The sequence below is a fragment of the Cryptotermes secundus genome, unplaced genomic scaffold, assembly GCF_002891405.2.
Source record: "Cryptotermes secundus unplaced genomic scaffold, Csec_1.0 scaffold120, whole genome shotgun sequence".
In the NCBI taxonomy this organism is placed as follows: domain Eukaryota; kingdom Metazoa; phylum Arthropoda; class Insecta; order Blattodea; family Kalotermitidae; genus Cryptotermes; species Cryptotermes secundus.
Genome location: NW_019742442.1, coordinates 1,755,315 through 1,772,430, shown reverse-complemented (window position 1 = coordinate 1,772,430; position 17,116 = coordinate 1,755,315). Strand labels below are relative to the sequence as shown.

Here is a 17,116-nt window from a genome sequence, read left to right as displayed (position 1 = left end):
AAAGGAAATAAATATATATATATATGAATGATCAGGCCTGAAGTTGACACAGAACTTGGTATAAACAGCTAAATATTCCCACAAGGTCACTGAAGCAACGGGAAGACTCCAAGTATTTTTCCGGCCGGGCTCATATTTTTACCAAAAGTGAAATAAAAAGGCTGAAAAGAAATAATTACAATTTTGAAACGGAACTGAATAAACAACAAAGAGTAATAAAATGCTTGAAAGTAATTAAATTTCTCTCAGGCAACTTTATTTTGCAATGGAATGTGCTCAAGATAACTAATATTTGCTCCCACTGAAAGCAGACTGTCTCATAAATAAGATCAGTTCAGAGCACCGACGGAACGTCTGTTCATGAATTCGGAGCCAAGTATCCCTCCGCACTCCAAGCTCCTGATTTATAGTATAGTATAGTATAGTATAGTATAGTATAGTATAGTAGGGCATAAACTTGCACACATAAGAAACGTTAGCTGTGTCTTCTGTACACAAAGCAAAGTAAGCGAATACATACAGCAGAGGTCACACTCCTCTATCCATCTGTCAATACTGCCCACATACTCGTAGTTCCTCCAAAACTGTTGAATGTTGAAATGAGAACCTACACTACGCGTATAGAGTTTCATATGGAAATTACTTCTCGCTCTTGTCGAACACCAACCCTACATTACACAAACCTTAAGTCTAAATTATAGATTTTCTCGAAAACGGTTTATCATATAAAACTTTGTAAATTATATAAAACATAGAACTCGTTTGGACCTATAACGTATATTTGAAATATTTTTCGACCTTGTGACTATTCAACGGAACATAAAAGCAAATAGTTTCTCAAGTTTATTGGTTAAATATATTGATTCTTAGCGTGGTGTTATTAATTTAACTTCGAACTTTCGTTATGAGTTCAACTGATGTTCATGATTATTCGTATTATTAATGTTTGAAAACGAATGGAGATACTACATGGGAAGTTTAAGCGTCTTAAAGAAATAGGATGTGAGGTTATGAAGTGGATTTATATGGCTGACAATAGAGTTTGGTGGAGGGTTCTTTGTGAATGCCGTAACGATCATTTGGATCCCATTAATGTGGGTAGCATTTTGATTAACTAAACGACTAAAAGTTTTTCAAGAAAGAATTGCTCCATGAAATACGTGAACAAGTTAGTTAATATGATAGAATTACGACGGTAGTTCAATTTTCCCCCTCCTACACTATGAATGACATTGTACCCTGATGTGATCAGAGTTTAAATATTTGCTTTCTGAATATGCAAAAACACGAGCCGTAGCATAAAATAAAGGCATTAAAAGTGTGGCTAAAAAGCTTCGCCCATCTGCTTTAGTAGTCTGTATTCGAGGGAAAAACACATTACAGTATACATATTCTCACAGAGATACTGGGTTTTCGGACTTTTCCATCGCCCGGATTCTAAATAACTAAGAAAAAACACAACGTTTCGGAAACTGGATCTGTTTCTGTCCTCAGGTGAGGGAACACATCTACTCTGTTGGGTCCTTTGAAAAGCAAAAATGACAATAAAATTCAAGCACTGGAAATGAAATTTTCTACAGATATAACTCGATAAACCAGACTAGATGCAATTTAAAACTAAGGCAATTAGAATTAACCTTTATTAAGCAAATTGAATAATATACTATTACGAAGAAAGTGGATAACCGACTTAAACAGAAGGGACAATGAAACACTCGAATATTTCACTTCAATTAAAGCTAAAAATATATGCAGATAATATACAGACATACGAGTACATATGGGGCTACATACAGAATAATCTTTCATAAAATAGCTGTTATTTCTGATTATGCTTGGATTTAACACAATATTCTCAAACGCCCTCAGACTATGCTCCTCCCTTAGAGTCAGAGACCAGGTTTCACACCCACACAGGTAAGATTATACTCTTGTATATTGTAAATTTTATGTTTTTAGACAGCGTTCAATGATAATGGTCACGCCAAATATATTCAGGGCGAAGAGGCGTGGAAAGGCGAATAGAGTAACCAGCCTAAACAAAACAACGAAGAAATGTAAACTAACAGAGAAATTTACTAATTAGTCTCTACTGTTAGGACTCGTCGCACGATAGACTTGGACCAATAAAACAGGACGACAGACCAAATTCTGGTTGGAAGACGTCATGTGGGCTATCTAGGCATAGATCGGAATATATTATATTAGATCTTGGGAGTTGACAATTATCTTGTCTGGCGAGCAGTATCAGGAGCTTTGCGGGCAAAACATATTTATCGATGTATAATTTAAACATCTGACTGCTGTCTCCTACGCATAAGATAAAGGTAAAGCTGCCCCATTAACAGGCCGTGGAGGTCCATAGCTTTATGAGAGGTCGAGGCTACCACATTTTCTAGACAATCGACTCATAGATGGCGGTGAGGTTTTCATCCTTATGCTCCGGCCGCCCTTTACCCCCAGGAATATTCCTGATACTCATTTCTTTTCGAGATTGAGTCGACCCCAGTGCCATAGTGGGGCTGGAAGGATTAGATAAATTGAAAAAAAAATCCATCTCATCGGGATTTGATGCTGCGACCTTCCGGCTTGTAGCATAGTGCCTCAACCAACTACGCTACCGCATGCCCCCTGTCTCCTACTTATACATACATTAAATTAAGAGCACACAACAAGAGGTTTAAACTCCGCAAAACAATCGGACTTTGCTTTCCGCTTTTTTCTTTTTTGCTGTCTGTGTGCAACGTCATTTAATGCTCTCTCATCGTTCTTTCTTTACTGTCACAGGAAAAAAAAAATCAAAAGTGTTCTTTCCCGTGACATAACTTCATCTCAAAACTCATTAAATTATCTTTACGATGCATGTATACGCAGAGAACACACCGAGGATATTTCACTGCACCCACAGTAAGTAAACCCGGCAGATGTGAACTTATTAACGAGTTCCGTCAAGCCTAATGATCGACTTCTGCTTACCTTGCCGTGTGAACTGTAGTTAATTAATTACTATAGGATTCTGACGATGGTGTATAACACACAGAGATATTGGGTTTTCGGACTTTATCCATCGTCCTGGTTTTCAAGATAACTAAGAAAAAACACGACCTTTCGGAAACTGGATCTGTTTCCATCCTCAGGTGAGGGAAAACACCTATTCTGGTCCAGTGATTGAGGCTAGCTCTTTCTAAGGGACCCAACAGAATAGGTGTTTTCCCTCACCTGAGGACGGAAACAGATCCAGTTTCCAAAACATTGTGTTTTTTCTTAGTTATCTTAAAAACCAGGACGATGGATAAAGTCCGAAAACCCAATATATCTACGTGTAGTTAATTAGTTCAGGATAGGGCACAAAAATACGATGACGTGCCTGTTACAACACAATAGCATAGAGACGTTTTCTTCACAGCCGAAGTCCTTAACATCTGCTCAAGGAAGACCCTATAAGTTGGAATTGCCCTTTAGGTAAGTACGTCCATGGAAATGAATGGATATGTTATAGGAATTACTTCCAATGGCACAACATTTGTTCCAAGTTTCGAGAACGTGCGTCGCATCTTTCATAAGTCATTAGCAGAGACAAACACAGAGGCGTGGTAAGGATTACAGTCACCAGTTGCCTTATAAGCCTAGAGCCTGGAAAGCGATCGCTACCAGAATTTCTTTAATTAATATTATGCTGAAATATTAGTAAAATCCTGCAGAACTTGTTTAGATTACATGCATAACGCAGGTGTCAGAGAAGTTGCCACTTGAATTTACACTCCTGCAGGGGCTTCCATATGTCTTAAACTTCCCGAATAGCAAGAAAGTTATTAATTGATCTGCGAATGAATCAATCCAGAAGTCAATTTATGGCTCTAATCATCATCACTCCAAAGAGATATTTTAGTCCTCGCAAAGAAGTAAGAGGAATTTCACAATCATCTTAAATGCACAGATTAATAAAATCTAGACATATAGTACTTATCCTATTGTCCTTCAGTAATGTATAAGAACTGAAATTCCATTGGGTTTTAACAAAAAACAAACTTCGTGGTTTTAGACCGCAAGCGAACTATACCATCCGAGCGACCGCCGTTTGTCGGTGAAGTAAGTGCCAACTTTAGCGGATAGAGGGTGTCCTGTGGTCAGGGCAACGAATCCTCACGGAAAATCTTGTGTGAGCCGATGTTTCTGAGGAACGTGTCGCCTCCATCTTCAGGGTAGAAAAATTCGCGAGCGAGAAATCAGCGTGAGCAAGTGGCTGTAGTCTGTCACATCCCAGTAGATGGCATTATTCACTGTTACCGCCATGAAAACCTCAAATCCTGCAACTAACTATATTAATTGTTGTAAATACTCAGCTATAATATTAACCGTCATAACTAGTACCAATATATCAACTCCTTCAATAAGTCTGTGAGAGAACTAGTAACACGGAGTATAACAATGATCCGCGTTGAATAGACTTGAAAGGATTCTGACGATGGTGTATACTGTACTTCTTTTGGCTTATTTTGGACTTCACCCATCGTCTGGTATATAAAAAACAAAAAAACCCACGACGTTTCGGAGACTGGATCTGTCTACGTCTTCAGGTGGATACGGAAGGATAGACCTACTCAGTTGGGTCCCTTAGAAAGAGCTAGTCTCAATCACTAGTCCAGTCTTTTTGTCTTTTATATACCAGACGATGGGTGAAGTCCAAAATAAGCCAAAAGAAGTACAATGATCCACGTTGTTAACTCAAAATTAAATGTTACTGAAAGTGCCAGTTCTTAGTCCAGAATATAAAAATAAACCGTGACGAAAAAAATATAACTCTTGCAATCGTTTACAACACCTCCTTATACACTAAACTGTTACATGAACTGCGAAATGTCTCTCTGATTAGACTGCGTTCCTCCAACCAAAATGTTCCGTTAACTTAGATTTTCAGGTAGACGCACGTAGTTTAATTCATCCAGCCATATAATACTTGATATTATTAAACATGTCGGCAAACTTCTTCTTCTGTATTATGCAACAATGGTTTAATCGGAGCTTTAGTTTTAATTAGATGCGGTAATCCGCAGGGTGAATTGTTTACACATAGACGCGTCTTAGTGCTGTGGCATTGCATATTCCATAGGAGGCGATTATTAGGAATTCAAAGTAACCTACTCTATTACAGACAGAAACCTAAAACGAACGCAAGAAGCTTCTTCCTAACTAAAGCAGCGCTTCTCGGTCACTGTCAGGCTCAGGGGAATTTCTTGGCTGGATTATCAGGCTTCCTTTGAACAAAATGCGTGACTTGCCTGTAGCAAGTTTCATCGCATAAACTACTGAACGAATTTCGCTGACATATTGAGTCTGTACATCATCTATTCAGGAGAATTTAGTTTTGGTAGAATGGAAGTCATACTGTATGTGATGTTAGAGCCGTATTTTGTCAATTCTCTCAAAAGCGCTAATCATATAAAGAAAACTGTAAGTGTATAGAGTGTACATTTAACAGGCGCGTTCGGCAGAAGGAATTATAAATTACATACTAATATCCAAGCTCTTAAAACACTTATAAGAAGATAGCGTAGTTGAAGCAAGAAACGGAAGTGATATGACGTAATTCCGAATATTCCATATTTTGGAAGAAAAGCTGGAGAGGTGTAAAATATAATCAGGAATAATGATTATTAACATATTAGTTCAAGCTTCAAAGTATTAAGAGCATGTTAAAATAGACACAAACGCACATATAATTGTCCTGATATGAGATTCTAAGTGCACAATTATCAAATAATTAATTCTTCCAAGGAAGCTCACAGGTAGCGCAAGTCAGTGTGATCGTAATTGTACTAAAATGATGTTACAAAGAGTTTGAGAGAGCATTGTAGTCATTCCTCCTGTATCAAACCACAAACAATGTTTCTGAAGCCTTCAATTTAATTTTAGATGAGAACATCACGCTTTGCACACCATTCAGTTAACTGGTTGGTTGTTAAAAATGTTAATACTGTAACCGCAGTCTTGCAGTGGTTAGGACGTGTGATATTCAGCAAGTCATTCTGTAAGAACGGTAAACAACTGCCGGGGATGCAGTGCACTCAGTGTTGATACTTGTTTAATGACTGCTACAAGTACAGATGTTATGTAGCATCGAATGCAATAGAAGAATGAAAGTGAACGGTGAATAGCTAAGGATTCTGGAGGGGGGATTTAGTTCTCCTTCAAGATATTTTCCTGTATTCATCAGGATATAGTGACGTAAACCACAAAATGACTGTGATTTGTTCCATTCTGGTCCGTCACACTAACAAATGACAAAGACAAAACAACTCCGTCCAGTGTGACTATTGAAGTTTTTACTACTTGAAAACTTAACGCCCTTACATGTTTCGGTCCCTATAGACTATCATCAGAGGGACATCGATACTCTTTGGAAACTCAAAATACCCATTGTGATAGTAGTTTCCAAAAAGTATCGATGTCCCTCTGATGATGGTCTATAGGGACCGAAATATGTAAGGGTGTTAAATGTTCAAGTAGTAAAAACTTCAATAGTCACACTGGAAGGAGTTGTTTTGTCTTTGTAACAAAATTACTCTTTTATGATATCCAGTAATCCGACCCACATTCTAACGGTACTTTCTGAGCAAAGATCTAGCTAGGCCTATGTCAAGATTCTAAATAATAAAGCTATAGAAATTCTCAAGTGTTTGTGTTCTAGTGGTCAGAGTTCTTGGCTACAGATCCAGAAGTCCGGGTTCCATTCCCGGCGCTAGCAGATTTTCTCAGACGTAGAGAGTCTAGAACGGGGTCTACTCAGCCCCGTTAGGATAATTGAGGAGATAATTCAAGGAAGTAGCGGCTCCGGTCTAGAAAATCGAGATTAACGGCCGTGAGGATTCGTTGCGCTGGCCACACGACACCCCCTATCCGCTAAAGTTGGCATTAACTTCGCTGACAAGTGGCGGTCGCTCGATCGGTATAGTTGGCTTGCGGACTAAAACCACGGAGTTCTTTTGTCTGTGTGTTTATCCGTAATTTGTGATTTCCGTAATTTCCGTTGAAGTAAATAAGAGAATGGAAGGTGTTTTCGTGAGTAGGTCTAAATCCAGCGTTACAAAACTGATATTCGTATTGTTCCCTCACAGTCTACATTTCATGAAGCGTTTGTCAAGGAAAATATAAGCACGCAACAAATATTGCCTCTACTTAAGAAGAATTAACGAGAACTCTGGTGTACAAACCCTAAGGTTCACTTTCTTTATTTTGTTCCATCACCACAACAGGAAGTATGGATACACCATACATCCGTCGTTTTTCACAACATGCTTCGGCTTATTATGCCATCATAAAGTACGTGTATTTAACTTTTTAAATTCATCTGTTGGTATTCCTACATCGACCAGTGTTTACATATTCGAATGCTGTTTCTTAGTGATATGTAATGCCGTTACTAAAAAACTATATTCCAATATGTAAACACTGGCCAACGTAGGAATACCAACAGACGAATAGAGTAAAATTGTCCCTGTGTTTAAATAATTAAGCATTACGCCATGAAGGCGTATGGGGGAGTGAAAGTATAGATCCACATTTTTTTGACCTCAGCACTAGCTGGAGGTGAGTGGTCAGCTTCACGACCCGGCCACTTTACCCCCGGAGAAAGTGCTCCCGGTGTCCACTGGATAGGAGGCTGGGTGGACCCCGAAAACGAATACAGATGAAAGTAACAAGTCAAATACCTGATGGTGGCTTAAAGAGCCGAAGCATATTGTAAGAAAGAAGAATGTATGGTGTACCCATACTTCCTGTTGTGATGAAGGAATAAAATACACGTACAATATAACACTAAAACATAATATTTCTACTATCTAAGGTTCAGATTGGATTTATGCGTATTGAAAAATTTTCATACCCTGAAGTTAGTTCCTATTTGCGGCACTCCAGTCTGCACATTTGTTTCAAACAACAGTTGCAGCCACTACTTCATATCATGTACAGACCGATTATTGTGCTGCTCTCGAAATGACTGGCATCAAATACTAAAGCACAGTTAGGTATATGATATACAAAATATTACAGGTCATGAAATTGTTCAAACTTGCTTTTCGGTAAAGACGGGTCATTGGAATCACGTCTAAAATTAATACTTTTAATACTAATGACTCAGAAATAGCAACCATTTATATTCTGAGTAACTTACGTTTGATAAAACAAGTAAAATTATAGTATTTTGCCATTCCTTGACAATTAAGGCTAATAATTTGCATATTTTTGGCGTTCTTTATAAAGTAAAAAGGAACGCCTTATGTGGAATTCATGTCTGTTCGTTCGTCTGTGATCTAATACCTTCCATTAACGAAACTGTATTAACAGGCTGCAATTAACATTAACAAACTGTAAAGAATGTGGTTTCGAATTCTGTGTACAACGTAAGGCCCACACTCGTTTCCAATCTTGTTATTAAAGCAGATTGAAAGCTACTATGAAAAAACAAAATAAAAACTAATTTCTTAAATTAATTTAATTATGCCGATCACAGTGGCCACGCGGTCTAAGGCATGAAATGCATTCGCTTGCTCAACCACTAGGATCATGGGTTCCAATCCCACTCGAGGCGTGGATGTCTGTTCGCATTTCTTCTGTGTTTGTGTTGTCCCGTGTAGGTAGCGGCCTTGTGACAGGGATGATCACCCTTTCAAAGACTCCTACCGTCTATGAAGATCAATAGTCCATAGTACCAGACTGATTATGATGGGAAACAGGCCAGAAGGCCTAATGCGAAAGGCACGCGGTAGCGCAGTTAGTTGAGGCACTATGCTACAAGCCGGAAGGTCGCAGGTTCAAGTCCCGATGAGGTCATTGGATTCTTTCAATTGACCTAATCCTTCCAGCCGAATTATGGCCCTGGGGTCGACTCAGCCTCTAACAGAAATGAGAACCAGGAATTAATTAAATAATTTTCATGGGGAGTAAAACGCGGCCGGCGCGTAAGGCTGAAAACCTTGCCGCCATCTTTGAGCCGATTGTCTAGATAATGTGGGACCCTCAACGTCTCACAAGCCTATGGGCCTTCATGGCCTGTTACAGGGATAGCTTTACTTCTTACTTTTTTACTTAGAACTTAAAGCTGAAAGGATGAATGCAATAATGCCTAAGTTCCTTTGCGAATATATGTGGGTAACTAATCCAGAACTACCGCTCCTTCACTTAATGCGTAGTTTTCAGAACGTACCCACTTGCCTTATCGCGTATCAGTGTGTATCTATTCGATAGAAGAGCCATAAAACAAGCTGTCATACTCCCTTCACAGAATATCGCTTTGGTGTATTTCTAATACGTTTTGAAGTGAGCTCATGTGCAACAAAAGTGCAGAAACTTGTTTCAAGGTGTAACCATGATAAAATATCACAATGCATACAACTGCTTGCTTACATTCAATTACGTGATGCACTGTGGCTGGGAATCAGGGACACTGCTTATTACATTAGCAGTGCGACAGTCACTGCACTACCCAGCGAATGAGAAAGTCTGAAAGAAGGAACCGAAGGAAAAGAGAAAAAATTATTATGAAAATAAAAAGAAGAAGTAAGAGATGAAGTTCTTATGGCAGTGACATCACGTAGTTGGTATAAATTTACAGTCGCTTCGGAATAACGCACTGTCTCAATCTTCATGGTCGAAGAGCAAGTCGGCAGAAACCAGAGAGACTGAAAGGGTCTTCTTTGGTACCTTCTCTTGATGGTTTACGAGAGTGGTATCTTCGGACATTCTATAGCAGCGTTTCACATTTTAATTTTGACACGGAACACTTTCGCACTTGAAACACTTTTACGGAACACATAATAAAATCTATATATAATGCTATAAAATTAGGCCAAAAATCAGTATAACACTACATAAATTATAAACAAGTATATGTGCTCGACATATTATTATTCAATTTCATACCTATATACGGAAACAAAATCACATTTAATGTATACGAGAGGTGAAGCTTAAAAACTAATAAGCCACATACTTGCAATTTCTGATGAGAACGGGTTTTCCTTTTTTCATTGTTTTGCTTGATTTTGGAAAGCTTCTCAAATATGGCTCAGGATTTAGTCTGTTTTTGTTGCTACGTAATCCGATAATCCAGTTTTGCACAAGTATGTGCTAAAAATTAAAATTATTTTAAGTGAAGTTCGAAGTGACATTCAATTTTTTTTTATATAACGGAATTCTCTTGTGGAACAATGACCTCCGCGGAACACCATTTGGGGAACTCTGTTCTATGCGGTTTTAGATCGTCTATTGAAAGAATGGTCCACGAAATCATCTACTATCCACGTACTGAAACTTTACGTAAGCTTGGTGGTATATTTCCGTACGCACTATGTCACGACAAACTTTGTTTCTAGTGAATACGCACCATACGATTCTACCTTCATGTTATATCTACAAGATGGCTGCAAAACAAGTGCAAATCGGCGAATCAACCTGTTCGTGCCGCTTGCATTTATGACAATGCAGGACCTCCAAAGAAGCACCTGTCTGTATTACCATCGACGTCCAAATTCCAATTGGCTTTGCCATATCTCCAAACAGAAAACCCATCTAAATTCGGAATTTCGATTCAATTACTTTTCCATTTTAATTCATCTTGTTCCTTATCTTTGGGTTATCACGTTGTTTAAATCGATGTGATGAACCACGTGAAGTAGATGTATAGAAAGCCTTATCCTTTAACGGCTTTCCCCTTATAGTGAATTACTTTATCCATCACGTTCTGCCATTGCTTTTGTTTGGAGTCTGATAAGCCACTGACTGTCTTACACAGCAGAGCTTGCTGATGTCACAATGTATTTACAATAATTATCCGCCTGAAGGGACCAGAATTCAGCGGACATGAGAATGATCACGATCCATATTCACTTCCGGTATTACATACTGTATATCGCGAAATGTGACCATCTTTTATAGGCTCATTGGGTTTAACTGGTGTTACCTATTTCCAGTCCCTCCCACCTGGGGCATTCGCGACACGCTTCGTTTCACTTCATTTTCTAAATATTAAGACAATCAGTAGGGGTCCTTGGACGGGGGATGAGGCCGCTACCTACATACAACACAAACCCAGAATAAACGGCAGATATCCATGCATCGAGTGGGATTCGAACCCACGATCCAAGTGTTTGAGCGGACGAAGATATTTCATGCTTTACACCGAGCGGCCACTGTGATCAGCTAACTGGTGTTAAGTGGGAATAATCTGATGGAAGTCTTGAATGAAAGTTCTTTTATTCACTTCCTCCCACTCCACTATCAGATTTCTTCAATTGAGTGACAATTTTATAAAAGTCAAGCCTTCACTGAAACAAAAGTACCGTTATTCTTTATGGTACGTCACCTTCCTTAATCATGTTTTAGGTGACAGCTGCCTGCTCAGCTCATTCCCAACCTCATTCTCACTATGAGAGGGTGGGGTAGGAAAAGAGCATTCCAACTGTCAAAAGAAACAGTACTAAAATGTTAAAACGTATCAGTGGTACCAAAAACAGTTTGCATAAACACATAATTACATACAGAAAAGAAAAACTGATCAGCAATTTGATTCAATTCCGTGTGGGACCTATGTAACAGAAATATGTTAAAGAAATGTAAAGTAGCGACGTACGTAATGTAGTTGTTTCCCAGCTAGTATATTTTTCTCAAAACAAAACAGCATACTGCCTTCATAATTCAACAGTGACCAACAACTTCCAGTCTCTATCAACAGATTCTAATCAATGTTATTTCTTAGACTTAAAACACCTTTATCCTTTTGAAAAAACCTTGCTGCCTCTGCATTTAAAACAGTCAATAATCCACCAGGCTATATTACATGAAGATCCCAAAAATCAATCTCCAAAAAAGAAAAAAAAAAAAGTGCCTCAACCAACTACGCTACCGCATGCTCCTACATTAAGAATCTTAAATTCCATATGTACTTAAAGTGTCAGTTTTGCACATATAATTAAAATTAATAAATCAAATCAGACTATCTTATGCCTCTGAGACCTGGCCACTGTCAAGATTGGATGAAAAGACTGTTAAGTATATTTGAAAGGAAGACCAGGGCTCACAAAGGGCTGTCCTGCCAGTGATGATGATGAAATAAAATCCGAATTATATAAAAAATAATGAAATCTTAATAATGTATTGTGGCATGTTGACCTGTTGCTAGGCAACAACCATAAAACAAGCTACTATACATCAGCCATTGCTAAGTCATGTCTCCACAAACAAGCATGTTTCCATGGCAATGACAGAACACAGTAACAATGGAAGAGAAGTTTTCTACATGATCCACGCTGAGGTGTCATAACCAGGACCAGTTAGCAATTACAGTAAGTTGGTGGACCGCTGGGATTGTCACTGTCGGTTGTTGCCACTAGAAGATGGCAGCTGAGGCCAGACAGTTCGGGAACCCACAGGGAGAGGAACGTCCACCATTAGAAGCCGTTACCAAGCAACAGCACGGAAGACATGACTACGGACACTAGTGAGTGTGCGTAATAGCGGACTGTAAAGTGTAGCCACGAGCTGTATATCAAGGAGTCCCATAAATCCAGGACACGAAAATGTAATGCCATCTAATCTACTTACACTAAGGCATATGTACATGAACACCTAAATAAAGATCCCAAAATCAGATGCAATGAAGAATTTAAATAGCAAGGATATTTACATACTGCAAACAGAAGGCAGAAGCTTACATATGAAACTATTTGATTAGCAACTGTACAGGAACATAAACACAAGTGTATCATGACAGGGTTACCCAGACATGAGCAAAACTTTCAAATGGTAGTGTCAAGATTCTGCCCACAGATGATATGCAATAGTTGAACTCCAAATTAACTAACAGCAAAATAAGCAGACTTGCTGAATGCTCTATGTCCACAATTCTTCAAACCCTTATCTGATGGGCCTTTCGGTTGCTCCGGTAAAACATTCCTGGTCTTCGATACTAGGCTTTCAGCCTGTTGAGACTGCCACGTCCCTACCAGGTTCAGTTTCTTCTGAACACTCTTAAATGGCAGGAGGTCCTTATACATAACCCACCTCTCACCACTGTTTTCTTCCAGACCAAGTCAGGCCATAAAGGGTTAAATATCACCACTCCGATGCACACAATAAAATCAGAAGAAATTACTTGATCTTTTGGGTTATAACACAGGAATTTGGGTGAAGGTCAACTGACATTTTGTGAGAACATACAGAATTCATCTTCATGCTTTTCAACAGACTACACAACAGTACAGCCCAAGACAGAATTCTTCATAGCCATTGTTGTGAGAACCTCAAATCCTACAATTACTGAGTCTGCAATCACTCATGCCTAGCAATTTTAATGCTTACAAAGGAAACTACATCCTATGAAACAATGAGGATATATGCTCAAACTGAGGACAATCAATCCCACACATGGTATATGGAGAAAAATGGATCTGGAATCCAAGGAAAATAAAACAAACACAAGTGAGCTTTAATTTTTATTTTGTAACAGCAGTTCTCATATGGCTCATGATTCTCTTCAGACTGACTCCTGCACTGGTGGTTCATATCCTTCAGGGCGGTCTACCTTTGCACCTGGCTCATCACTTCCACCCTTTCCATCGCCATGCAGTTCCAGCAATTTTGATAATTCAAATCGAGGCTTCTTAAGTACCTTAACCTGAAAACAAAAGGACCTCATATTAAAAAAGGTTCCTGCAGATTATCAAATGATTCAAAACAGAACTGCGCATTAAAATGCAAATACAGTACTAACTTTGTAATTTATCATAAATGCTTTTCACTTTGCTCACTTCCCACAGTTCAGGCCAAAAAATTAAATTTACATACATTTATTTACATATAATGGCTAGCCTCACGCAGATATCACCAACTTGTTATTAAAATGAATGGCTGCAGCCAACCCTATGTAACGGCAAGCACAAATGTTTGCTTGTGTCTGTCGCATGCCGGAACGCTCCCATGCATGGTTCAAGAATCGTTATAATCAAAGATATGCCTACTTTACTAACAGAGACCTTGAATATGAGTGTAACAGTGCAGGTTTTTCTTTAATTTTGTGAAACAGTACAATACCAACATAAAATTGTGTTAATTTCCACTGGTTGGACTCAAAATGCAGAGTTGGGAAAAACAGAAGTCTGGGGGAACCGTTAAATTGTTTGGATTTATTACTTTTAATTATGGACGTTTGGCCATCAAACAAAATGTGTATAAAACTGGGATATTGTAGAATATGGAAAGACAGGCACCAAAACCTAACAAAGAAACTGTACTGACAAGTCATAAAATTAATTTGGGAAGCCTGAACACATCACTTATGACAAATGAAACAAGAAAACAGCCACATTTATTCCCAGAAGTGGCACTACATAGTCTAAAATGAACTACCCAAGAGTATGGGGTCTGTTAACTTAGGAGATCGAGGGGAGACTCTTATTGCAGAATCTGGTATACAGTTAAAGAGTGGTTACTATAGGATTCTGACGATGGTGCATAACACACTGATATATTGGGTTTCTGGACTTTATCCATCCTCCTGGTTTTTAAGATAACAAATAACTGTGATGGAGGCTAGCTCTTTCTAACGGACCCAACAGAATAGGTGTTTCCCTTTCCCTTCACCTGAGGACGGAAACAGATCCAGTCTCCGAAACGTCGTGTTTTTATTTGTTAACTTAAAAACCGGGACGATGGATAAAGTCCAGAAACCCAATATATCAGTGAGTTAAAGAGTGGTCGAAATTTTTTCTAGTTTGTTCCAAATGTCACAATAGTTAGCAGTTTTATTCTATCCTAGCCAAGAGACATGCATGTATATCAGACGACTGGAAGCCTTAGTACAGAATGAACCAAATACACTGAATGAATGGAAGCTTTTGCTGTGCAAGACAACTTTGAGGAAGTCAAATAAAAAGTACAGCATCACCAAAAACTCTTTATGGTACTCTCAACATGTGCCAAGTGAATGCATAATGCAGAAACTAAACCAGGCAATTTTCTACCTAAACTCCAATACAGATAATGAAGTAAAAAATTAAAAATGAATACAAATTGAAAGTACAGCACAACCCCCATTTAATGTTTTCCTTCACCAAATGTTCAATTTCCCTCATTCTAAGTCAATAATCTGTGTTAGATTATCAGCATTTAAGATTTTCCTCAGTTTAGTGTTCAAATTCACTGCCCCCAAAACAAATCTTAATATTTTTTTGCTGCTGAGCTTGTAAAAATGCAAGGTGAGTTAGCAGCCAGTTACCATCTCACCATTTCAACTTCAAATTTCATGGCAAGCTTGCATTTATGCTGATTTGTATCCAGGAAAAATAGGACACCTGCTGACCATATTGTCACATGTCAGTAACTAGACTAATTGGACTTACTGATATATAACTACAAACAATTACAACACACTCATTAATCTACATAATTTAACAGGTTATTACACCATATGCTGTCCCAGTCTATTAATCTTCAATAACTGCTGCTCAGTAATGGTCTTCACTAAGTGGCACAGAGTTTCTTCTGCTTCAATGCCAATGTCCTCAGTGGACAGCAGCTGGCTCACAACTTACCTACCAAGTTGGTACTTTTATATAGCCTTGGGTTGGACCGCTGGACAGAAAACACTGCCAGCAACACTTCCTTCATTGCTGCATGTTTATTCCCTGTCTAGTGATGCAGGAGCATGTTTTGTTAAACTATTCCATCGTCTCGCAATAAGCAAAATGATCTGCCAACATTAAGTGCAATTTTCCCCAGAGACACAGCAAAATATGGTTTTCATGCTGTACCATGTATGTAGCATCAATGGCAAGTGACATGGTGCATAAACAAACACACCTTTCAGACACAAACCAATTGCAGATGACATTAGAAACCTTTTCCTTGCTGATTCTGGATCTGAGGATGAATATAAAAATAAATTAAAGTTCTTTTTCCTTCAAATTTATTCTGACCTAACAAAAATTTTGCAGCAGAAGAGTCACATGGGGATTTCACTGTACTCACTACATGCAAAATAATATCAGTGATATGACCATGACTTCTTACTTTACGGATGTACACATCATGAAGTGGGTAGATGCCTTGGCATGTCTTCTCGATATCTTTAGCAATGGAGTCTGGAAGTAGCTTGTTTACGACCTCCTTCAGATCACTAGATGTAACATCACGTGTGATAATTTCCACCATCTTCTTGCGGATTGCTCGTACCTACATATTTGTGCAAGGCAAATCAAGAATTTACCTGGCTATACCATCATTCAGAAATATCTGTACTAGCACTGTATCAACACTTTTAACTAGTTGGGGACTGCACGAACTGTTATAAACATACTGCCAAAATCATAAGTGCTTCATTATCACAAAACACAATTGCATACTCATATTTTTTATTGGATTCAGTGCAAAAGTAATAATTTTCTGTAGTGTGACAATCTTGATTTTGAGAACAGATTATATGTTGGCAAAGCAATGAAAAACAACACACATGTAAGTATAACCATCAGCCATATACAACAGGTTAAAACGATCTACTTTATTGAGTCGAACGACAAAAATATCTTGAGATCAGCAGTAGTAACACAAACACACACAGCAAACCCTCATCCAATGCGGAGATACGTAGCTTCAAAGTGGGGTTCTTGGTGAATCCATGTTACAGCAATGTCACACTACATGGCAGTAATGGGAATATGGGAAGCTTATACAGGGTGTCCCAGGAGGAATGTGCCAAACTTCGGGAGGGTGTTCCTTATGTTAAAGTATGCCGATATAACCCAAAACACCTATGTCCAAAGTTGAACGGTTACGGAGATAATGGCCAGAGAAGTGTCAAACTTTGACCGGGGTTACACACTTGTTGATTACAAAATAGATATTAAAACTGGCAGGAATATGTGGATTCTGTAATGTTAATAATGTACGTAACATCAAACCAACTTGTGAGTGACGGAAAGCCATAAAATTGAAGTACAAAATACTCGCTCGCCATGTCATAATTGTCCTTAGGTTTCCAAGCAGTATACATAACACATGACTGGCGTGCGATGACGTAATATGGCTGCGCTATGAGCCGACCACATAACTCTTATTATACCTACAT

At 38.6% G+C, this 17,116-nt stretch overlaps 1 protein-coding gene across 2 annotated transcripts in view; it reads right to left on the bottom strand.

Annotated features, from left to right (window-relative positions):
- Positions 1–13,474: 13,474 nt before the first annotated feature.
- LOC111873098 (40S ribosomal protein S3a) overlaps positions 13,475–17,116 on the bottom strand; it is a 13,088-nt gene continuing 9,446 nt past the window's right edge. Inside the window, exons 5-6 of one of the 2 annotated variants that reach the window (XM_023867511.1) lie at positions 16,063–16,224; positions 13,475–13,669 (exon numbers count right to left, since the gene is read on the bottom strand). In XM_023867511.1, the coding sequence (XP_023723279.1) occupies positions 13,529–13,669; positions 16,063–16,224 (303 nt within the window). In that variant the 3' untranslated portion in view covers positions 13,475–13,528. Of the gene's footprint in view, positions 13,670–15,867; positions 15,913–16,020; positions 16,225–17,116 lie in introns of those variants that run through there. The other variant, XM_033754954.1, reaches the window with a different exon arrangement.